The following is a 25,782-nucleotide window of genomic DNA, read 5'->3' on the forward strand; positions in this document are numbered from 1 at the left end:
TTTATCTGGGTGCTAAATTACGGAAAGGAAATGAGGCAACTGTAACAATTCTATGAAAACAATAAAAATTTCTCGCAAAGTCAAACAAATGGTCAAATATTTGAAATTCTACACAGTGGGTAACAAACAGTATGACTAATTCAAATCACGAAATTTTAGTCCCATTAAAAACAATACATAATGGTACTAAACATAATGGAATCTATCACTGTGCACTTATTTCTAAGGCACACAATCAGTATGTCAATGTAAGTAAGACTGGTGGGTTCAAAGATTAAGATTTTTTTGCAGATGGTAGGGCACAGAATTTAATTCGCACCACTTCCCTAACAGATGAAGCAGACATCCTTACCACAAGGTAATCATATAATTAGCTATTAAGAATTTGCTCCCTCATTCGACAGCCTGGCAGGCCCCAATGCACAGAGGGAACACTGGGGCGCAGAATCAGACATGGCTCCTGATTGCATGGAGGCTCTTATATATGAAGGAAGCCAATATTAATCACATAACCACATGATTAAACATCATTTTAAGATAAAACAGCTATGAAGAAAAAAAATACAAATACTTAGAAGGTGATGGATTGAGGGGGCGAGGCTACAGTATCATTAAAATGAGCTTCTGACGGCCTCAGAGTCCTTTCCATTCACTGAGAATTCACAGTTAACAAATACAACTATTCTCTCAAGGGGTTTGAGTGATAGCGCAGAGGGGAGGGTGCTTCTCTGGCATGTGGCCAACCTGGGTTTGATCCTGGGCACACATATGGTCCCCAGAGTGCTGCCAGGAGTGATTACTGAGTGCAGAACCAGGAGTAAACACTGTGAATTGTTGGGTATGGCTCCAAAACCAAAACAACACCCCCCCCCCCAAAAAAAAAGAAAACAATGCACCCTGTCCACTGACTGACTATCCTAGGTTTTGGCATTTGACTACATTTTACTCTTTCACCGCAAAATGAAGCCTACTGGTCGTCAGAAACACAACATAGATTATTATGTATATTTTTACATTTTAAAAGCTATTACAGTCTCGGTAGCACATACCAGGTAAGTATTCACGATATATGTAATATTGTGGGTATGAAATACTACTTCTTTCTATTTTTTGGTGAGTGATTTATGCCTGAGTAGTTTATATAACCAAGTTGAGGAGTTCTGTTTGGGGAGGAAAACAATTATTATAACATTCCAGGGTGAAAGCATGACACTGTAGGGCTGGACGCAGGGCAGGTTTTTCAACTTTTGAAAATTCAATGAGATTGTCATTTGAGTAAGTGCTTAAAAAAAGGCTTCATTCTCATCTATCTATCTATCTATCTATCTATCTATCTATCTATCTATCTATCTATCATCTACACACCAATATCGATTTAGTGATAATAGTTGGTATTGTATCAATAATTAGTAGTTAGAATGGTCCTAACCTTAAGTTAGCATGAAAGCATACAAAAAAGAATTGTGGACCTCTGCCCTTAATAACAATTTTTTACCGATTCATTTTAGGAAACATGTACCAACTGCTAAAGACACATACAATACTCACTTGCATAAAAATCAGCATGCTCCATCAGCCCTGCACTACTCAAACTTTTCCACTGAGGTACTGCAAATAGCGAAGAAGTCAAATACATGCTTCCCCGAGTCTCAACAAACTGAACGTTCATATAAATTATGCCCGCATATGCACGTATTATACACACTTATGCACTGTTATTTGTCTTTATAAAAGAACCTACAACCCCAAACCACAGTTGCTGTTCCCTGTCCCTCATTGCCTACAGCTACTTTAGAATCCTGGCCTTATCTACTCAACAGTATAGAGAAAGGTACCTACAGTTCCTTCGACTGTTGAAGGGACTGTTTAAAGAACATACCCAACACTCCAAATTCTAATTTAGTTTTTCATCTCTTTGCTGCCACAGGTATGGTATGGCAATTACTGATTTTTCAGTAACCTTTCCTCTTGTGATGTTCAGATTGGTAGGTAAGTCATGAACAGGCTTTTTATAAGTCTAGAATTTATTCTGCATATATACAATTTTCCAGGAAGAGTCCATGTCACTTTTCATCTGATTCTCAAAGGGGGCCATGACCTCTCACAAAAACCACTTCTACTGCTAACATACCAAGTCGAACCCCTTCCATTAGAAGGGAACCTTATCTTTCACTGCCTACTTACTGACCTGTATTTTTATGGAGAGAAGTAGTATTAAGGAGTGAATGGAATACCAGAAAGAATCTGTTCTCCTTATCTCTGCAACCCATACTGGGGAAGTAGCTGCCTGGCAGACCTTTGTTCCCTTACTGTAAACGAGTGCTGGGCAGACTAACTCTACAGTCTTTGTAGTCTTTGTGCTCTTTCGTTTTACGGGGATACGGGCATCTGGTGCTCCCATCAATCGACAATCCCCTTCCCTCTGGAATCTGTACTTTGGGCTGTGATAACAATTTAAAGAGACTGGAGACAGAGAATGTCTACCATGATACAATTTTATTTTTACATACAAGTTGGATAAAAGGTTGAATATAAAATAAACAATGTAAAAATCATGTATTTCAAACTCATGATTTCTTCTTTTAAAACTATTATTAGAGAATTTTTACTCATGGGAGTACGTATGGACTTAAAATAGTGAAGGAACTTTCTGCTAGAAAAGACAGCACAATTAGATCCCATTCAGCAGACTGAGCTACTGTACTATTCTCTTGAGATAGAACAAGTGGGTCTGGCTCTCAAACAGCTTGTTGCCTCCTTCAGAAGCAAACCTGCAAATGTCCTTTAGCTGAGTACCAAGACACAATGAAGCCACAATGAATAATTAATACTTAGTTCACTGGTAATTTTCTTTTATTGCAATTTAACTTTTCAGGCACTTGCATCTTGTGTTAATTGATATGTAAAGGCCCCTGGGGTGAGAAATCATATTTAATACTTTATCACAACACCAAACATGATACTTTTAGGCCTCACTAAAATTTTATGATTGCTAATTGATAGCATTATGAAACGCCGAATTAGTACTGCATTCATGAGGTACCTACTGATTTGAAGACTATGTGCACATGTGTATGTTGGGAAATGTGCCTAGAAAAGGGACTGAATCAAGCTGTATGAAACAGGTCAGCTGGACATACGAAATTCTAACTTGGAAAGTGGCTACCACACAGTGCTGTGACGCTTCACTGAAATACTGTAAGGTACCTGACAGATGTAAGCACTCGATATTAACATCACTACAAGCTTCAAGAATTTTTGGTTCATTTTCAACCCAATTTATCAATCTTTCAGAATCCAACATGTCAGTCAGTGTTCCCGAAGTGTAGCACTGGTCACACCCACACTAATACTTCACCCCCAAATTTCACCTGCTCCTTTCTGCTGAATGTTAATATTCTCATCATGACTCCACGTCATTTTTCACGTAATCCCACTTAGCCTGACCCGTTTCACTGCCACACACGCCCTCCTGCCGGCGAACAGTGTCTCCCCAGTCCGGGAAATCGCTTATTATTTCTGGTGTGGTGGCCCCACTTCCATTCATCTCTTGATCAACTGATATTTTTTTTTGGGGGGGGGGGGATGGTGGTGCAGGGTTGGGTCACTCCCGGGCCACTCCAGGCTTACTTCTCACTCCGTGCTAAGGCACCCCTCTGCACAGGGTTCTGGGGACTCATATGCAATGTGGGGGATTGAACCTGGGTTGGCTGTGTTCAAGGCAAGCCTTAAATAGTTAAAATACTTAACTAAAAACCTTATATAATGAGGATAAATGCCATAAGTGAGATGGGGTGAGCACTGAGCCATCCCCAGCTGTGCTCACGGCTGACTCCTGGCTGGGCCTGGGAGGCCGTGTAGGGTGCTGAGTACCGAACTCAGCTGGGCTGCATGCAAGGCAAGTGCCCTACCAGCTGTACTTCTCGCCAGCCCCAATTTTTAAAAAATAAGAATAATTTTTAAAAGGTTAAAGAGACACTTTATTTTTTGTATCTTTTGAAGTTTTAGTAAACAGCAGAACTCTAAAGCTAGATTCTTAGATATACAGAATCCATATTCAATCTTTTAATAGAAAATTTGGCCATACACAGGTAATGCAGTTAAGCAAAACATTTTAAACAGCCTTTTAAAGTTAGTTATGAATATTCTTTCACACAACACTAAAAATTCAACTATTTCAAATTATTCACCATGTGGAATGTGAAACTATATCAAAGAACTTCACATTGTTACTCTAGACCCATCATTCTACCTACACTCTGAATTTTTTATGCATGCATGACTTTATAATGTCATGTACCAGTCATTTAGAAAATATTTGCTTACTGAGTTACACAGGTCTTCCAAATATTCACAAATACAATATGAAAACAATTACTTTTAGTTTTATTTCCAACCTCTGAACAAAAATCTTTAATTCAAGACCATGAGTCCAGATATAAATAAGTGTTCCCAAATTTGAATTTTATCTTAAAAGTCAAATCTTACCATTGGCAATAAAAGCTGTTATTTTCCTAGAAATGACAGATCTACTCAATTATTTTTAAGAAAATGACTGTCAAATATCCAAGTTTGAAAAGCAAAATTTATAATGTCAGTTTTCCCAATAAAAATGGCATTCCATTTTTAAAAAGGCAGCTAGGCAATCTTGTAACTCCGGGAACTGAAGTGGCACTTTATGAACACTTCCCATTTTAATGAAAGTGTTTAGTGCTTCACGAAGAGCACTGCACATAAGAGCAGGTGTGTGTGTGTGTGTGTGTGTGTGTGTGTGTGTGAGATGTCAAGCTCCCAATGACCATCAGTTTTATAGTTTGCTCCTCTGGTTGTGGTTCACAACAGCAGTTCTACTCTCCTTTGCTTTTACAACATCAGTAAACATGTCTTCACAGTGAAGGGAGTTAATGAAGTCAGTATATTGTGAAAATCATTTCCATCCTGTGAACCTTCTGAAAAGGCCTCAGGGATCTATAGCACTTTGCCAAGTGTTGTTCTAGCAAACAGAAGAACTGAAAATTGTAAGCATGTGGAACTGAGGCACAGGATAATCAAAAGTGATCCTTAAGAAAATACAAACAAGTGGTAGATGCTAAAAATTAGTCTTCAGAGAGAAACTGAATGTTGTACCTGGGAATTTAAAAATAAATATTTCCTCCATGAAGCACTATGGAGAAACACATTAAATGAAAACAAAAGTATTTTTTCCTCCCCAAATGCTTATCACGTGCCAGTAATACTAGTCCAGTTTAAGGAAACGGAGGCACAGAGAAAGGAACTCACCCACGTTCTAAATTTTGCTCATTTGGTTGTTTTTTTTTTTGGGGGGGGGGTAGGTGAGGGCACACCCAGGGTGCTCAGGGCACTGCTGGCTGGCCCGGGATGGTCTGTGTCGGTGCGGATGGAACCTGAGTCAGTCAAGTGCAAGGCGAGCACCTTACCCAAGTGCTATCTCCCCGCTCTTCTGCACAGCACACAGGATAGAAAGACCATTTTATTTACTGAGTAAATAAAGCAAGCAGGATTAATTCTGTTTACTTCAAAACATGTTTACGTCCATATATAGTTCATGAAGTTTCGAGAATATATGTACAACAATTTTATTTGTAGTTATCTTTAGAGAACAGAATAAGGATAATCTCATTTTATTTTATTTTTATGTAGGATGAATTTCAATATTCTATTTGTGAACTTAAGTAAAGCAACAAAAGATATTTTTGCTTCAAAAAAACTATAAAATCAAATGCAACAAAATTTAGACTCTAATACCTTTTTCTGATGAAATTTACATTCTAGTAGGTCTAAAAATACCTTATAATACCTTTCTAGTCATGTAACGAGTCAAGAAAATAAATTCCCACAGCTGAGAAAAAGTAAATTCGAAGTCTAAAATGCCAAAAATTTAAATTGATCAGCTATGGGAATAGATTCAACTGTCAAACTTGAAAACAGTGAAGCTCAGATTTTCTTTAAAAACAAAAATTCAACTAGAGACTGCTACTGAGACACTGAAAACAAAGTGATGTGAGAAAATGTGAAACATAAAGGAATGGACAAAATATAAAGAAATACTAACTCAGAGCAAAAAATAAATGGGAAAAGGATTTTCATTTTACATTTAAGAAATGTCCAAGATACAGACGGAGCCTCAGGAGAGAGTGCAGCAGGCCACGGCGAGGGCACTGCAGGGTCTCTCGGGCAATAAAGGGTACAAGCAAGTTATGAATCTTTGTCTGAAGAAGAGCAAGAAACGAATGACAAAAATAGCACCGCAGTGATCGATCATCATAATCATCCAAGTCTCTGGCAGGTAAGCACATAGCAGACATTATTAATAATTAATGAGACTGAATTAGTATGTACCGAACTTGGGACTCTGTAAATTACATCTTCTACTTCTGAATCTCAACGAAACTTGGTTATAGTATAACCTCAGCACACTCAGAAGTTGAAAACCCTATAGAACCCTTTCTCTAAATGCCACGCAAAAGCAAAACCAAAACTTTAGCACCATTATAAACAGAACAGAAAAATAAAGGAACACCAAAAATAACACAGCACACAGCCACCCAATATTAAGTAGCCTAAAGTACTGAAGCAAACAGGAACTTGATATTAGAATTAGACTATTCGGAAAAGAAAGCTTTAATGGTCAATTATTATATTCAATGTAATAGCAAAGCTATGCATAGATCTAAAATCGACTGAAACACCAACTGAGCTTTTATGAGAGACGGATAATTGATGCTAATTACGAGACCTTAAGTTAGCCACAGTTCTTTTGTTTCACATTAGACTTTACAAACATTTATAATCTTGAAGCAAAAATAAATTTGTTGTGTTGTTTTCGAACTAGGCTGTCTCAGGGCTTACTCCTGACTCTGCTCGGGGATCCACTCCGGGAGGGCGGGGGGTCACCAGTGGACTGAACCTGCTGCAGTACTGCTCTGGCCCCCGAGTGAGACATTTTTAAAGCATACTGATTCTGACTGGACTGGAGCCATAGCTCAGCGGGTAGGGTATTTGCCTTGCACTCAACTGACCGGGTTGGAGAGCCCGGCAAGCTATCGCCTGCAGGGCAGAGCCTGGCAAGCTCCCCGTGGCATATTTGATATGCCAAAACACATATGGGAGTGACTCCTGAGCAGAGGAAGGCTGGGTGAGTGAGGCCCAACACTCCCCCCACCCCCAAATCAATTTGAAAAGAATTAAAAAATTATAACTCCGTGATTTAACAAATTGTTCACAATGCAATGTTTTGGGTATTAGATGTCCCAACACCAATCCCCCCACCAATGTCCCTCGTGTCCCACCCACCACCCCTGCCTGCCTCCCTGCAGGCACAATCAAACTTACTTCAGACTGCCTGATCACAACACAAAGGCAAATGGAGTTACGAAATCTTGCATCGGTAAGACCAATTTGTGATAACTGTTCCATTTCCCAATGATGTCACTCAAGTCACAGGTCTACTGTGCTCATGGTTAATGCCAGCTGAGCCTTCTGTGTAGCTGTTTAGGCTCAGCGAGTTTAGCGGTCTATACAACCTTCCAATCGTGTTTGCTTCGATCCTACGAGGCTGAGAGCACTGTGAAAATTTGAGGTATGTGGCTGCGTGGTCCACGAGCTATAAATCTGGGACAATTTGGTGGCTTCTCAGTTTGACGAGGCTGAGCTGTGGAGCTGGACCGTCAGGTGGTAAAGGGAACCCGCCCACCCCCATTTCCAGAAGGCCCCAGAGTTCTTCCCGGGTAGACCAATCAATTTCGTTAACAACGGAGAAAGCAGCAAAGGAGAACAAATTTCGTTCTGACTGAATGCAATCACTACTTTTAAGTATAGCTTCCGGAAGCTCAAGACACAGGGCAACAGCTTAGACACAGTAACGAAGGAAACTGACTGCAGGGCCTGCGTCACAGTACAGCAGGCAGGGTGCTTGCCTTTGCAGATCCGGGCTTAATCTCCAGCAACCCTTATGGCTCCCTGAGCCCCACTAGGGGTGATCCGTGACTGCAGGGCCAGGAAAAAGCCCAGCTCTGATTACTGGTAGGTATGCCCCCCCCCCCCGTACCCCCCAAAAAAACAAAACCAACAACAACAAAAAAACGACTTCAGGGGTTTGTATTATGTCTCTAAACAAAGTCAAACACAGAAGTCAGAGCAAACTGAACTAATAGTTCGCGTGGTATTTCTTTTCTGCATCTCACTTCCTTTCACTCAGTTTGCCCAGTTCTTTTCAACCTTTGCCTTCCTCGATTTATTAAATGAAGACTTATGGTACCATATGATATATGGTAATAGTTTCAGATTTTTGTGTTCTTAGTGGTATAATTCTTTTTCCACGCATCTCAGTGTGTAATTTAGTGGTATTCACTATATCCAGTACTTTACTCCTTCAAATTTTATTTTATTAAAACACCATGAGTTACAAAGTTATTCACAGTTGAAGTTTTGGCATAAGATGTTCCATCACTGACCCCTCCACCAGTGTCAATCTCTCTCCTCCAGCCCCCCCACCTGGCCCTACGTGATACCACCTATATGCTGTCTAAGAGTAACTGGATGAGGAAAACAATGGTCTAAAGGGGGATACCTAAACCATCCTTGGCCCAGAGTATAGGAAAGTGAAGGAAAGAAGCAAGAGTGAAGGGGAAGGGGAGAAATGATGAGACAACGGGGACAGAGGTCAAGAGGATTCAGGTACACAGGTTGGTGTTAAGTAATGAGAGTGCTAAATACCCAAACCACAGAGTCAACAACACTGAAATCACAAGACTGAAATTTTAATAACCAAACTTAAAAGGTGCCAATACTTCTTGCATTTCTCTATGACAGTTTCAAGTTCGTCTGAATAATAAACACTCAAATAAACAGCAGGGACTAGGAGAGATGGTAGAGCGGGCAGCGTGCTTGCTTTAGCAGGCAGAGGACCTGGATCCTGGGTTCAATCCCTGGCACTCCACATGGTCCTCTGAGCACTGCCAGGAAAGATCCCTGAGCACAGATCCAGGAGTAAGTCCAGAACATAGCCAGTACAGCCCCCAAACTAACCAACAAAAGCAGTAATAGGACAGCATTCTTTATCTTATTTCTAAAAGAGTCATCTGACTCCTGCATTTCTTTTTTTTTCTTTTTAGGCCTTCAGGCAGGTGAAAAAAAAAACCCCAAATTAAAGTCTCTTCTTTGATCTCCAAGATAATGTACACTTTGCTGCAACTGAATTCTAAGGCATAAGTACGTACTGTACTGTCACAAGAAACCAGTGTCCTCAAAAGCTGCTTTACAAGCAGTAGACTAAGTTAGTGTTTGTGTGATCATTTTAAGGCACAGCAAGTAAAATTAGTATTAGATGCTTGAGTAGAAGGCAGGTAAAGTATTAAATTTAACAAATTCTATGTAACCGAATCAATATCCCCAACAATCTAGTTTCAGCGAAGTATAAGCTATCCCTACTTAGAACTCCCAATTTCTTTAGGGCTGTGCCGGTTTATTACTCTGGAAGTGGCAGAGATCTGAAACTGGATAAATGTTATGTTCCCCCATTCCCTAATTCGCTTCGATGTCCTGCTCTCCTTTCCCTACCCCTCAAGATTAAAAGACATCACCTTAGGCTGTAAGTTCTGCCACTAAGCCTGAAGAATACTGCAGTAGATTAAAATGCATATCCATATTCTACAATGGGGGGTGGAACACACAAAATTTAAAAAGGTAGCAATAAAAATATCTGGAACTTTACAGCACAGGAAAAAAGAGAGGGCATGCAAGGGAGAAGGTTTGAAAGGATAAATCTGGGGCTGGAGCAATAGTACAGCGGGTAGGCTGTTTGCCTTACATGCGGTGGACCTGGGTTCAATCCCTGGCATCCCATATGGTCCCCCAAGCACTGCCAGGAGTAATTCCTGAGTGCAGAGTCAGGAGTAACCCCTGAGCATCGCTGGGTGTGACCCAAAAAGCAAAAAAAAAAAAAAAAAGGATAAAATTTACTTACTCTACTGCAGCATTGTTGTCCCATTGTTCATCGATTTTCCTCAAGCAGGCACCAGTAATGCCTCCATTGTGAGACTTGTTGTTACTGTTTTTGGCGTATTGAATACGCCACGGGTAGCTTGCCAGGCTCTGCTGTTAGGGAGGGATACTCTCGGTAGCTTGCTGGGCTCTCCAAGAGGGACGGAGGAATCGAACCCAGGTTGGCTGCACACAAGGCAAAAGCCCTACCCACTGTGCTATTGCATTTCTAAAATGTTAATGGGAAGGCTGTATTAAATGCATCAAAATTTCAATATGAACTTACTTCAAAGAAGCAGTAATACCCGTAATAAGTAATTACTGACGGATACCTCTTCAGGAAGTATATAGCAATGCAACCTCATGAAACTCTTCGTTGGGCTCTGAGTAAGTTTCTAATTATTAGTCAAAATCTACATTAGACTGATCCTATACAGGTGATCATCTTCTAATATCTAACAGATCCATTACTTCAGCCATGTTATTTACTGAGAGATGTTTTTACTGACAAGACTATTATATGATACACTTCAACGGCAATGATGGCTGAGATTCTGGAAGAGAAAAAAGAAAAAACAAATCTCACAGGAAAAAATAGAATATACCTTAAGAGTAAGAACTAAAAGCAAAATTTTGTGTTCTCCATGCTAGTTATATAAATATCTATTTCTGTCTCTGAGATTCTTAAGCTAGGATTATTTAAGGTCATGAAAGTGTATGTTCAGGGCTGCAGCAATGCAGTACAGGGGATAAGGTGATGGCCTTTCATGTAGCTAATCTAGGCTTGATTCCCCGGTACCCCAAATGGTTTGCCGAGCCCGCCAGGAGTTCTGGAGTGCAGAGCCAAGGGTAGCCCGAGCCCGCCAGGAGTGCTGGTTTAAATTGTAGGCTTATGTGCATTAAATTACTTTATCAGTACTAAATGGAAGTCAAAGAAATGAAATGTGAGTTAGGGGCTGGAGAGAGAGTACAGCAGGTAGGGCCTTGCCTTGCATGCAGCAGACCCAGGTCTGATTCCAGTCATCCCACCTGGTCCCCCAGGAGTAATTCCTGAGTGTACTACCACAAGTAAGCCCGATCATCACCGGATGTGACCCCTAACCCATAAATAAATAACTAAAATGTGAATTAGCACAGACATACTGAAGGGTTTTCAGGCAATGAAAAGTGCTTCCATGTTACTAACAAGAGTTTACAATAGTTAAGGCTCCAAATCTTCTTGCATATTCCTCCATATATTGAAACAGAACTTCTGATCAAGGCACTGCTTTCTACTTCAGTCATTTAGACTGATTTTATATATCCCATTTACTTATGAACTATGACTCCGTATTTATTCTTTGGAAAATTTAAAAGCAAACATGAAAAAATTTACTGGTGGTTTAAAAGTAGAATTTTTTCAATGACTATAAAATCAAGAAAACCCGTTCAAATAGTATCTCGATCTGGAAAAAAGATTAATATGATAAAAATGTTGCCTCGCTTTCAAGAAAATAATTGATAGTTTCACCACTGAACATATGCCCCAAATATTTTGTTGTGTGGGAATTATCTGTGTCCTGATCCACTGGATGACACTGTTAAGGCCCGAAGGATGCAGAGGTAAATAAACCTATGATGGGGAAGAAGAGAGGGAGGAAGAAGATGGCAGGACAGGGAAGCAAAGGAAAATTCAATCCCTAAATTCTTCAGGAATGAGCTCCAGAAACCATCGGGTTCTGGGACAGGGTGATATTTTCTTAGGGTTTTTGTTGCTGTCAGATGTGAATAAGAGCTCTAGTTTACTTCTTCACAACTTTTATTCATGACAGAACTGCTCGTTTCAGGGACTTTCAAAACTATCACAGAAAATAACCTAGAGGTCAGCTGACTAGACCCCTTCATATTCTGTTCAGAAACTTACAGATTAACACCCCCCCCCACACACTCCAAACACAGTATATACATCACAACCATATACGTTTATTTTGAAATGTTAGAGGCCTTCTATTTCCAATCTTTGTCTTCACAGTTTTGAAAACTTGTTTCTTAATTCAAACTTGTATGTGCTCTGTATTCTACCTCCATACTTAAATCTTCTGTTTCCCCTTCTCTGTATTTCTGAGGTTGTTCTGAAAGATTTCAGTGCTATCACAAGATTCAGTCAGATCTTGGGATCAGGTCTAGCCCTGTGCCGCCTCCACTCATTAGCAGGGGGATCTCAGAGAAGTTAATTTCCATTATACTAATTATAACAAGTACACAAAGCCTACATGGAATATTCTGAGGATTAAGTGTGCATATTTAAATAGAGCTAAATTAGATCTAAATAGATGTTTATTATGTAAGATCATACCCGACACCTGTAAAAACTAAAGGAGAATATATTGTTTCCATTGTCCTGCACTTTGAATTAGATGTTGAATCCTGTTGATTCCCTGTACTGCAATCCAAAATGACTTTTTTTGACTCTTAACGTAGTCTCTTTTTGTACAGCTGTACACTCACTTTCTTAGTAAATTATATAGCTGCTAAGCTTCATTCAATAAAGAGGGAAATAAATGATTCAGAACCCGTACAAGCATCTTTGTTGCATACCTTGTTAATAGAACCTACGGAAGAAAACTCATCCTCTTAAGAGTTACTCACTATTGTTGCCACATGGCTATTGCAAACAGTTGCAGCACTGTAGGTTCTCAAATGATATTTACTGAATGAATTATGAATGAGTCAGTGACACTGCTAGCTGGAGTTGGAAATCAAGCCAGGTCACAAGACTGGCATCACAGCTAGAGAGAATTCTGGAACATTTCTGGTGAAGGATGTCTGTTGATAGTTGAAACAATTTTGCAGATCTCCCTTTGTTTAAACATACAGATTAAAATTAGCTCTCATTTTGCTTTTGTAAGTAATAATTCTCAATATTCCAGAATAGTCCTAGGCCTTCGAAGTTTCAAACTTACTGTGATGCTTTTATGCTGCTTTTTGTGAGAATTTCATTAACCCCTTCCTTTCAAGTCCCTTTCCTACACGTGGCTTTTCAAAGCCCTGCCTTTCGCTGTTCAGTATGTTTCAACCACTAAGATGTTGAAATCATATTTTTGGAAATGCTGCTCTCCAAAGGATGTTTGATATTTGAGCATGCATTTCAATAGTTTTACATCTCAAAAAATTCAAAAGGGAAGGAAAAAAAATCTTTTTTTGGTTCTTTTTTTTTAGGCCACTCTTAGCAGGGAGCCCAAATTTGGTGCCGAAATCGAACCACGGTTGGCTGTGCGCAAGACAAGTGCCTTAACTCTCCAGCCCACCTGCTGTCTGTTTTTGTGAAGAAATTTAGAATTATAGACATGCTCACTAGTTTAGTGATCATCTATGGCTGCTTTTGTACAACTGCAGAGATGAATAATTGAGCAAGAGACTATAGCACACAAGTCTAAGAAAGCCTGGATTTCTTTTTTGTGTTTGTGTGCTTTTTTGGGGGGGTCACACCTGGCGATGCGCAGGGGTTACTCCTGGCTCTGCACTCAGGAATTACCCCTGATGGTGCTCAGGGGACCATATGGGATGCTGGGAATTGAACCCAGGTCGGCTTCGTGCAAGGCAAACACCCTACTTGCTGTGCTATCGCTCCAGCCCTGAAAGCCTGGATTTCTTTAAGGCTCTCAGAAAAAGATCTACATGCAGAGAGCACCACAAATACTCATTGTACAGTAACAATGTGCTAGGCACTGCTAACGTTCACCAGCTCAAGAAAACAGGGGCTGGAGCAGTAGCACAGTGAGTAGGGCGTTTGCCATGCACGAGGCTGACCCGGGTTTGATTCCCAGCATCCCATATGGTCCCCTGAGCACTGCTAGGAGTAATTCCTGAGTATCACCAGGTGTGACCCAAAAAAGCCAAAAAAGAAAAAAAAAAGAAAAAAGAAAAAGAAAACATGACTCAGGTATTATTGTAATTTCCACCTACAGACGGAAGAGCAGAAGATTTTCAGTGTTTTCCCAGGTATCCTGTGCAATGCTCAGGGGACATGGGGGATACTTCTGGCCAGAGTCAACAGGCACTGGACAGTTTAACCACTGGGACAGTTTTATCAAGGTCAATCCCAGAGGTACCAAGGGGACTCTAAGGCAATGCTGAGCAGTGACTGAGGAAAGAACAAAGCATGCACTGAGCATGCAGAGCATGTACTCTAGGTCTCTGAGCTAGTTGCTCAACCCCAAAAGTTGAGGTTTGATGCAACTAAATAAACGTGGTCAAGATTAGTTAAGTGACAGGGTGAAAGTCAAAGGCAGGCGTGCGAGAATCCAAAGGGAAAGTATAGTTACTCTTCTAACAAAGTGCTTTAAAATCACAAACACTAGGTTGGGGGGATAGCTCAAGTGGTAGGTAGAGGCCCAGAGTTCAAGGCCATAAGTCCCAGGCAGCACACAGCAGTGCTGGGGCAGCCCTCACAGCCCCGGAGCAGCACCTGAGCACGCTGGGCCCGAGTACTACAACATCAGGTCCACACCACCGAGCAGAGCACTGCCCCACCCCTTGAGGTGTGGCCTTTACCTAAAACAAAACTGGCCCCACAGACAGAACAGAGGACAAGGTACTAGCTTTGCAGGTGGTCAACCCGAGTTCAATCTCCAGTGCTACACACGGTCCCCCAAGAATCACCAGGAGTGATCCCTGTGCATAGTCAGGAGTAACCTTGACAACAGCCAACGGTGGCCCCCAAACCAAAAATAAAATAAAGCAAAGTGCTTTCAAAGGACTTAGTTTGCAATTAGAAGGCTTTCAATTTTATTGATTTGTGTAAATAATGTGGCATTAAGTGCAAATTTCAATGTTCCTAAATATTAATGAAAAGGCACTGGTGGTTCTGATTCTTGTAAGGAAACAGCATACGCATAAAAAAAATCATCTTTTTATTTTTGGGCCATACCAGGGGATGTGGGGAGCTACTCTTAGTGGTGGGTGGAGGACCAGCTGAGCCCGCAAATAAACCTGGGTCCTCCTGCACCAAGAGGCCACGGCAGTCAACTCAAGCTACATCTTTGGCCCAACTACCTTCATTCTTTTAAGATTATGGTCTTAAAAATCTTAATTGTGGCCTGGGGAGCTAGGACAGGGTCTAGGTATTCACCCTTAGCTGCCAGCACTGCCAGTACGGCCTTAGCGGCCCGAAGAACTGCAGGGCCCAGAATCCTTGCATCAGAGTCCTGCTCAGGTGAGAGACTCTGAGTGTGACACCAGGCTCACCTGAGCACTGCTTGGGAGGCAAAACAAACTGAAGTTCTAAATGGATGGCCATGATAAGTTAGTTATGTACAGCTATCATCACTATTGTATTTCACAACTATGATGTGGGAAAGTGTGAGAAATGCACTGGCTTTAAAGCTACACAGGGTAAATTTAGAACTATTTAATTCTGAGAGGAAAAAGAAAACATCACCAACACTAAGAACATATTATAGTTGGGAAGGTAAAAAAAAAACTTGAAAAACAAAGGAAGGATTCGTTCCTATAAATACCAATTCAACCCAAATATAACTAAACCACAAATAAGAGCCAAGAGGATAAAATCCTAAAACTACAAAGGAAATTTCCATCCCCAGAAAGGTCACAACACTACAAGGAAGAGTTAACACAAAGTTCTTACCTACAAGCAACAGAAATTGATACATATTGATTAACAAATGCAAAACATTATAGATATTGAAAGAATTGCTGCGAAGGTTATAGATCCTAGCACAAAAAATGAGCAGGAACTAAGAAAGCTTAAAACCAAGAAATCAAACGAAAATTTGTCATAATCACCACCTGGCCCAGAAGATATGCCCCAAGGACCCACCACTACTTTTGTTTTTTAGAAACTAGTTTACTGCTACATTCTATTCTTTTATTCAGTTCTTTCACTGTGCCTGTAAGTCTTTTGAGTCAGCTGCAGATAAATGCATTCAACCTGCCATGTTTGGCTTATAGGGCCATAATCTAAATGTGGGCATGAAAAAAATTATCTTCATTGGTTTTGGTGGTGGTCAGAGTCAGGTCTTGCATTTATTTCAATAAGAATCATACATAATAGGGAACTCCAGAAACATCGGAAGGGACTTCAAAATTTGGACTTCCCCTCAACCCCCAGTGAGTGTGCCATTATTCACACTAACTTAAATCAACATATGCAGAAATATTTGGGAGGTAGAAGTGTGTTTAAATTCTGAAGTTCGAGGCACTATTTTGATATCCAACGGTAACAAGTGATCCACACCTATGTGGGTCTGCACCTTTGTTTTTAAAAACCAGTCACTAAAATAAAACTAATTTTGAACACTCTGAACATAAACACCCGTGTTCCATGGGGCAAGATTTTTAAGCCTCTGTTCAAATGAGGAACTTGTCAGTCAAGCCAGGAACCCATAGTCTTCAAGTTTAAGAAACACTATACTAGCAGCACACAGAACACAGCGAGAGGAACTCTTCCACTAGGTACCAGGGGGCATCAGCTGCAGTCAAGGACGCTACTGGGGCTGGAGAGGCAGCTCAATGGCCAGCTCCCCGCCACTAGAAGCCCAGGGGAAAGCTGGGAGCAGCCCTGAGTACCACTGTGAATGTGGCCACACCCCCCCTCCCACAGGAATACTATTAAAACTTAAAATCCAAGCAAAAATTTAACCAGGTAGATGGGTGGACAAGAGAAAACTGCAGAACACTAAGAAAATGAATTCTGAATCTTAATTAGAAGCATAATTTTGATCAAGTCCTTTATCATCTCATGTCCCCCATTTACAAAATTAGAGGCGAACTAGATCTTAAGTAGTTTCCTTCTAAACCAATTTGTTACTATCCATAACAACGGTTAACACTCATTGACACTATGTATAATAAAAAAATAATACAACTTATGTTATTTAGGTATTAGGCTATTTTAACTCCAGTTGGTGAGTTTTAAACAATTAACTCACTCACTCAAAGAGCTGGTTAGATTCAAAGCCAACATACTCAAGCTCTATACTGTGGTTTCAATAATAATTCATTTCCAAACTTCCAAAGGACAGTGCTTTAACTTCTACTTGTGGGCATAATGTTTAGTACTTACATTTACTTTTTCAGATGTTGTTTCTGTCATTTTTGGGCCCCCAGGGTATATTCCCAGAAGCAGTTATTGCTGGGTTAAATGGCAGCTCAATTTTTATTTTTTTGATAAGTGTCCATATTATCAAAGTGTTTTCTTTTTCCTATTTTTTTTTGGGGGGGGGTTCCACAACTGGCAATGCTAAGAGCTCCTAGCTCTGCCCTCAGGAATCATTACTGGCAGTGCTCAGGGAATCATATGAAATGCCAGGGATCAAACCCGGTTGACTGTGTGCAAAGCCAAGTCTTACCTGCTCTACTATTGCTCTGGCCCCTCAAAATGTAATTTTCTATAATATTTCAAATAAAAATCCTTGTAATATATATAATATCTGGAGTAAGAGTACAGTGGGCACACTACTTGCTTGTATGCAGTGAACCCAGATTAATTCCAGCACCTCACACAGTCACCAAGCACTACCAAGAGTTAAGCCCTGAGCACTGTGTATCTGTATATATCTATATACATATATACACACATTGTGTATATATATCTGTACACACACACACACACACACACACACACACACACACACACACACACAAAATGCATGTCTCTGGATTTTTGGGGGACTTGGGTGGGGAAGGAGTGCCCATAACCAGTGTTGCTTGGAGGTTACTGTTGGTTGGGTGCTGGAATTTTCTAGGCCTCTGAGCTAACTCCTTCATCCATCTCTGACTACTTAAATGAGAGAATAGTAGACCAAAATGAACTTGAAGTCTAATGCTGCACTTATAATAAGTATTGTTAAGGTCTCTGCATCTTTACGGTAATATAGTTGTCCCTTCACTTTCTTGATCAATTTATGTTTTAACTTCTTATTATAGTTAGTAATTCTTGGTTAACTAATATTTTTATTTCTTATCACTGTTGCTAGTAAGCATAGATCCTCTCCACCCTTGAAATGATTTATGGGAAAAAACTAATCAATGAGCCAAATTTATCACAAGTATTCATAAAGATACACCTGCGAAAAAGAAAAATCACAGAGTCCTATTTTCCACATGACAAGGTGGCCTTTGTTGTAAAACCATAATATTATGCTTAATTTCAGTTTTGATTTTCTGTGATGTGGTTTTCTAAACGAAATTTTATTGTTTTAAATACTTAGGCGTTATGGCGGGCGGGAGCGACAGTGTGGCAGGCAGGGCACTATCCTCGCAGGTGACTGACTGGGTTCAGTCTCTGGCACTTCCGGAGGGGCCAGGAGGAATCCCTGGTCACACAGCCAGGAGTAAACTGTGTGACCTAAGCACAGCCGGCTATGGTCACATACCTCCTCCCCAAATAACAAAAACTTAGGTAGAGACCATGTTGCGGCTTATCTTCCTATCCGTATACAAATCATTAACAATTAAAAAAACAAAGCATTATGTTTCTGAGATCACGTACCAGCATTCCAGAAAAAGAACAAAATAACCTAATGCTTCTTAGAGCTTATGATTTAAATGCAGATAGGTTCAAGCAATCTTAGTGTATATTCTGGTTCGGGGAAATTAAGAAAAAACTTTAAAGAACAACGTGCCAAGGACAGAAGATGTAAAAGTGGTAAAGTAGTAAAGTGGCTTTACCTTGTTAAAATATAATGTCAGGGACAGATGCTTGCCTTACGTGCGACCAACCAGGGTTCGATCCCCAGCATCTCATAAGGTCCCCCAAGCTCGGCCAGGAGTGATCCATGAGCACAGAGCGAGGAATAAGACCTGGGCATAGCCAGGCAGGCTGCCATACCTATATAAAAGCTTGGAAAAAATCCAAACATACTGGGATCCTGTGATAGAAATATTTCAGATCAGCAGAAAAATAGTAATTATACAATGGTGTGCGAACTGTTAAGAATGCAGATAGAGGAATAAACTACATTCCTAATCAATGCCTTAATTCAAAATAAGTAATAAAAGGATCAAAAGCCCCAAATCAAATGCAAATAGTGAAAAAATAGTTTTAGAAGATGAAATTTATTTATAATCTTAAGTGGTGAAGAAATAGGTCTCTGTATACAGGACATAAAATCTATGTCACAAAATAAAAAGTGATCCACTAACCACATTAAAAACAGAGCAATAAAAGAGATAAAAAGTCAAGAGACAAACAGGGAAAATATCTGCAAAATACATGATAACAACTGAAGTTTCTTGATTTATAAAAGAGTTCACACAAATTAATAAAACTCAGGCCAAATACCTAGTAGGTAAATGAACAAAAACTACACTAGAAATCCAGGGAAAAGAATACAATTGTTAACTAATTAATGTTTTATTTCCTCATTAAAGAAATGCAATTGAATAAGCAATGTATCCCTACTCAAAGAGCAAAAAAGCTGTCAATCTTACGGCTCCCGGTGGCGGTAGGGGGAGAGTGACCAATAAAACTTCCCAGGAGAAGGAGCACATCTCGGACTGAGATGCTGGCCGATCTCCAGGGTAGAGAATGGCCCCACAAAGCTTTCGAAGGGTGGTCTTATAATAGTTTTAAAACAGCCCACCTGGGGTTTTGTTCCTGGAGGAGCTCAAGGTGAAGAGCCTCGGAGCCTTGGTGGTCTTCTCCACAACCTTAACGACCTCTGTTCCCGAGGGGATCTGGGCCCCCTCTTAATTATTAGCGATTAGTCACACGGTGTAAGAATAGAGGTGGCACTTCCCAGAAGGCCCAGAGACCCTCCTCACTCACGGGGTGCACACAGACTGGGTTTTGGACCTGCCAGAGTGTCAAGGGCACTGAGAGGAGGGTGGGGGCTGGTGAAGAGAAGGAAACCACAGAAAGGGAAGTTGGAGAGCTGGTACATACCATTTCAGAGCAAGTGAAACAGAAGGCCTGGTAAACAGCAGGCCAAGCATCAGCGCCCTGGGGACTATAAAGGGATGCTTACTAATACAGCTCACGGGCTCTAACCGCCAAGAGGGCTGGATCGTCAAACAACCAAGCCCACCTCCAAGTAGTCTCAGGGTAACTACCGTCCTGCTGTGATTAGTTTCCAACATTTATATGCTCAGTAACACAGTGCCCTTAGTGCTTGAGGTATTAAGCTTTGGAATCAAAGAAACTGAGATAAAAATCTCCGTATCTCTGACCTCAGGCAAGCTATTTGGTCTTAGCCTCAGTATTCCTAAATTATCTAAAATGGGACTGACCATAGCTCCAGGGTTGATAGAGCTAGTAATTACACCTGTACACGCCATCTGAAACCATTCCGAATAGAAATAACCACTGATCTGAATAGAATGGCTACTTTAGTATCTTAAGGCATACTAACAAATTTAACTTTTATCTGTACTGTATAGAATCATAATTACAAATATAAGTTATACATGATTAAATACAACTACAATTATAAAAAAAGTTCCCACAAACTATTAATTCCTTTATGGACACAACATGAGAAAAGAGGGATCAATTTTTTATTTATTTAATTAAAAAAAATTTATGTCACGGAGACACAGACCCTTACAAAGCTGTTCATGATTAGGTTTCAGTCATACAGTGTTCCAACACTCATCTCTCCCCCAGTATACATTTCCCAGCACCACTGTCCCCAGGTGCCCTATCATGCCCCCAACCCTGCCTCTCTCCCTCCCTCCCCCCACCCCCTCCCTCTCTCCCTCCCTTTTAGGCACTGGGGTTTGCAATACACACACTGAAAGGTTGTGTATATCCCTTTACTGACTTCCAACACTCAGTTCTTGTCCAACGTGCTCACTTTCAGCTCTCACTGCTGTGCTGTTCCCTTCTCTATCTAAACTACCCTCAACCCCCCACACACTTGTGGTTGGTTCTAACATTAACCAGTCCTGCTAGCCTGTTTTCCCTGGCCGTGAATATTACTCTTCCAACATATTGAGAGAGATGTTATTTCCAAGTAGAGTTAACAGTAAAATGAAATTCAATGTATTTTTTTTTCTTTCTGGTTCTGTTTTTTGGGGGAGCCACATTCTGTGGTGCTTAGGGACATCTGGAAGTGCTTGAGGGAATAAACTGTGCCGTAACCCCTGATAAGTGAAACATTAAAAGCAGCACTTCACTTGAAATCAGAATCTTTCTAGAAGAGGAGCTATTTAAGCTAAGAGAGTAAGCAGGAAATCAGGGATGGAATGAGGTAAGCAAATTTGGCCAAGCAGATTAAAGAGTACATATAGTTCTATAAGAAAGAGCACCGCAGGGTCAGGATCAGAGGTTGGAGAGAGCTGAATATAGAAGGTAGGCCTAATGGCCTAGTCTGTCCAACCAAGGATGAATGATCATTTTTAAAAGTAAATAATGGAAATCACAAGTGTATTTTAAGGACACTGAAGGAGGTTAGCTGGAAAAGACAGCATGCTCAGATTATGACCCGCATTAGAGAACGATTCCTCTAGTGAAAGAGTCCAAGTTGACCAGAAAGACACACAGATACAGTGCAGACAAGAAAGAATGAGCAGCTAATTTAAATCAGCAAATGGTTAGATTGGAGAAAAAAGAATGAAAGACCTAAAAGGAAGTCTTGATTATACTGAGAAATCCAGGGACACCTTCCCCATCCCCCTTTTCTAGTCTTGGCAAATGACTGAGTCAGATCCTTCATCCAAAGGAGGACAACAGGGCCAGGAATGCTCAAAGGGCTGGTGGGCAGAAGTCCCCCAGCGTTCCTAGCTGGCCCCAACCTCTGCGTGTCCTCTCTGTATGCACCCCCCTCCCCACCCTACCTCCACCCCACCGGAGACAACAGAAAGAAGACTGTTCTTGAGAAGAAAATGGAGAGCTCAACTGGAATTTTACTAAGTAGAAGGTTCAGCTGAGGATAAAATAGTATAAAATTAACCCAACGGGAGAAAGTAACATAAAGGTAGAATTGGAAGATGCCAGCAAAAACAGTGTTATCCAGAGGAAGCAAAGTGATGGAAAACTGAGTTAAGACCATCCAGGATCATTGCTCACGAGTATCTTACTTTCTGGATTTCATTTATTTTCCAATTGGACACACCAAACTTTATGCAAGTGGAAGCTACTTATAATTTGCATACTATTTAAAAGTATGGAAGTGTTTTCATACAGTTCTGCTCAACAGAGATGCCTGAGCTTTGTAAATGTCGTATCCAATATGTGGTCGTGCTAGGCGTTAGCAAAATGCTTAGGGTCTAAAAGCTGCCTACTGAAAATGGATGGATTAAATAAAAATGATTTTTAGGTCAATAAACCAAACAGTTTGTGATATTTTAATGTAATTTGACAAATGTAAAAAATTTATGACAAAGGTAATTTATTTAGAAAACTACAATTTCAGTGATCCTGAGAACTATATGAGGTTTTCAGCAACTTGCATTCCTATTCCAGCGACAATGCATTCCTATCCACGCCTTAGACTTCTGTAGAGACGGTTAGGAACAGGTAGAAAAGTTCAGCTACTAACTGAAAATGAGAGAAGCCCAAGAGTAAGCAGGAAGATGGCTGCTGAGTAAAGACACTGCTGAGGCCCTAAAGAGCACCAACAGGTACAGTGCAGGAGCCCCATCAGTGAGAGCTGGAGTGTCGGTCTTGGGTTATTTTGGTTTATTACTTTTTACCAATAAAGCAAAAGGCAAGGAAACAGTTCAGCAGTCACAACATAACCTGATTGAAATGACATCTGAAAATAAATACATCCATCATTACAGGCGCAGATCTGTATATAAACCTTTTGTGAGACTTAGAACTCGGTGCAAGTGACTCCGGGAACACTCAACACCAGAAATCCTGTACTGTGCGTTTCACAATGACTTTTAGATCCTCAGACCTATGCAGAGCAACAGTCTGGAGTCTGGAGATCAACAGTTCTAGCTTCAACATCATTTGCTATCTCTATAACTGGAATTTGTTCTCAAGTAGCAAGCATCTCAGTAATCTTATCTGTAAAATGGGACTAATGAAGTATCTCACAAGACTGACAAGAATATGAAATATTCGCACACATTGTTATTTTTGTAGCTGTAAGCTTCATACTTACTGCTTCTTTCTGCATTTTGTTTCTTTTCTTTTTTTGGTTTCTGGTCCACACCTGGCGGTGCTCAGGGCCTACAAGCAGGGCTCGGGGGGCCTTACCTGCTGTATTACCTTTCCGGCCCACTTCTTCTATTTCAAGTTTAGAAAAACCCAGGTTCCACCAGGACACAAAATCCTAAGGGGCTCACTTTCAGAGAAGTAAGCGTATCCTAGATGGAAGGGTCCCGAGTGAGCTATGTCTTCCCTTCAATCTTCCACGGAACATAGAGTGCAGTCAGGATTCTGAGTGCCACTCGCGGACAAGGCAGTGAATGGTGTCTGGAAAATCCATTGCCAACAGCTAAGCAGATAATCTGCATCTAGTAAGCCTACAGTGTTCTGGTATAATCAGAGCAAAAACTACCAGGAACTTGCCTCTCATGGGTCCTGCATTAAGAAACTCTGCATCAATGGGGGAGGGGGAGAGGGAGAGGGAGAGGGAGGGAGAGAGAGAGAGAACAATGGATAGGGCATTTCTATTGCTGCCTTGCAGGCAGTGGACCAGGTTTGATTCTGGGCGCTGCCAGGAGTGACTCCAGTACAAAACCAGGAATAGCTCTTGGACACTGCAGGGCGTGGCTCCCCCTTCTCCCGCTCAAAAAGCCCAGAAACTCTTCATCTGCTAACACAGATCTGAGGCAAAAAACACCACAGCAGCGGTTCTACCTTTTACAACACTAAAATCCAGTTCCAGCCCTCTAGCTTTCAGAATTAAGAGCAAGGTGCCCGCCACGGTTAAGTCAAATTTAATCAACTGAGATGCAAGATGCCCTCCAGAGTCCTCAAAAAGTTGTCCTTTTCAGTGAAGGAATGAAGGAATGAATGCAAGAAAGCAAGATGAGAGAGGGAAGTTATGGGGGAGCAGAGTCGCGGCCCTGGCTATACTGAGGATACCGGAGAGTGGTCTAGTTACATATTCAACACACACTCAGCAATACCAAAGATCTAGGCAGCAACCAGCAGCCTTTGTATGGGAGCACTGGTGGAGGGAAGCTGACACTGGTGGTGGGTTTGGTGTTGAAATATTCTATGCCTAACACTCAACCGTCAATAATTTTGTAAATCACGGACAGTTCTTTAAATAAAAAAAAAAGTTGTCCTTTTAGTTTCAAAGACAGCCCCCCCCCCGAAAAAAACACACACACACACTTTTTAAGAGAGCATCGCCATCACCACAACCCCAGTGCTCTCCTGTATTTCACAGAAGGCCCTGAATCCATGTCCAAAAGCAGGGCCAGCTTGGAATGTCAAGTTTAACGCTCCGCCACCGCTTGGGCTGAGATTTGTATTCTGGGCTCACGTCCGAGACGCCCTGTCTTCCACCAGGATTTTACCCCCAAACGCATTACTGTTTATTATTGCTCTCCCCCCCCCCACCCCCGACCAGGGTATATCAACCCAAGGAGGAAGCTCACCAGCGGCGGCGTGTGCAGGCTCGCGGGGGTGGGGGTGGGCATCTGAGACACACGCCCCCCACCCCATACCCCCAGGCTGGTCCACACCAGCAGCGGGCTCCAGGCCAGTGGAGGGGAAGGCAAGAGCCACACCCAAAGCGACACAAGCAACAACTTCCCGGGCCAAGTGCTACCAAGTTTCAGTATTTCAAGGACGGGGAGATGATTTTCCAAACTCTTGCTTATTTCATTTCATTTTGGAGGTTGGGGAGGGGTGGGGGAGGGAAAAGGGGCTCCAATTTGCTTTCGCTCCCACGATCCGTGCAGGCCCCAAACGCACAGCAGGCAGATCCCAAGGCTCCAGAAAACGCTTTCTGGACTGGAAATCACCTCCCCCCACCCCCTACCCCCCACTCCCCCGGCTCAGAATAACCCGGGGATGGAGACGTGCCGGATTCAAAGCTCTCCGCATCCCCGGCCTCCACGTGGAGGTGGGGGGAGGGGGGTCCCCGGCTCCAGGTGACCAGAGAAGCGCAGAAGGGGCCCTCCCCTCCCCCCAAAGAGGAGGTGGGGAGCGGGCCGCCCCCTCCCCGCCCCGCCCCCCGCCCCGCTCACCTTGGCCACGTAGTCCTTCACCTCGTCCAGGTCTCCGTTCTTCAGGGCCCACATGAACTCCTTGTCGCACATCTCTGCAGCGGGGCGGGCGGGCAGCGCGGGGCCGCGAGGGAGACCGGGCCGCGCCGAACCGGGCCGGAGACGACGGCGACGACGACGCCGCGGCGGGGCGGGGCGGGGCGGGCGGAGGCGGAGGCGGAGGAGGCCGCGGGGCGAGGCTCGGGGCCGCCGCGAGCGCCGTCGGGGCGGCAGCGGGGAGAAAAGTTCTCGAGCGGGCCGGGAGAGCGGGTTCCGCCTGGGCGAGGAGAAGCCGGAGCGCTTGCACTTCCGGTTCACTCCCCGCCAGGCCCCGCCCCCGACTTCCTCTTCCTCTTCCCCCGGGGCCTGCTGTGCGCAGGCGCGGAGGGCTGGGTGGGCGGGGTGGGGGAGAGGGGGCGGGACCCGGAGGCTCCGGCGGGGGGATGATGGGCGAGTGATTTAGAGGGGGCTGAGCCGCACGGGCGTGGAAAGTGGGATGAGGGCTTTTCTGCACATCTTCCCCAAACACGAGCCTCTTCTTTTCTTTAAAGCAGAATCGGCATTTGTTTTTTCTGATGAAAGTTTGTCCCGTAAGAGTGTTTGATGTGAATTTCTTCCTTTCCCCTTCCTTCTGGCTTCCTTCTCCTCTCTTTGGTCCTCTCT

The 25,782-nt window shown here is 42.2% G+C and overlaps 1 protein-coding gene across 1 annotated transcript in view; it reads right to left on the reverse strand.

The window, feature by feature from the left end:
• MTPN (myotrophin) overlaps nt 1–25,449 on the reverse strand; it is a 39,622-nt gene extending 14,173 nt beyond the window's left edge. The window contains exon 1 of the mRNA XM_004608237.2: nt 25,102–25,449. Coding sequence (XP_004608294.1) covers nt 25,102–25,173 — 72 coding nt within the window. The 5' untranslated portion in view covers nt 25,174–25,449. The remainder of the gene's footprint in view (nt 1–25,101) is intronic.
• Between the last annotated feature and the right edge of the window lie 333 nt (nt 25,450–25,782).

This window comes from Sorex araneus, chromosome 1, assembly GCF_027595985.1.
Source record: "Sorex araneus isolate mSorAra2 chromosome 1, mSorAra2.pri, whole genome shotgun sequence".
In the NCBI taxonomy this organism is placed as follows: Eukaryota; Metazoa; Chordata; class Mammalia; order Eulipotyphla; family Soricidae; genus Sorex; species Sorex araneus.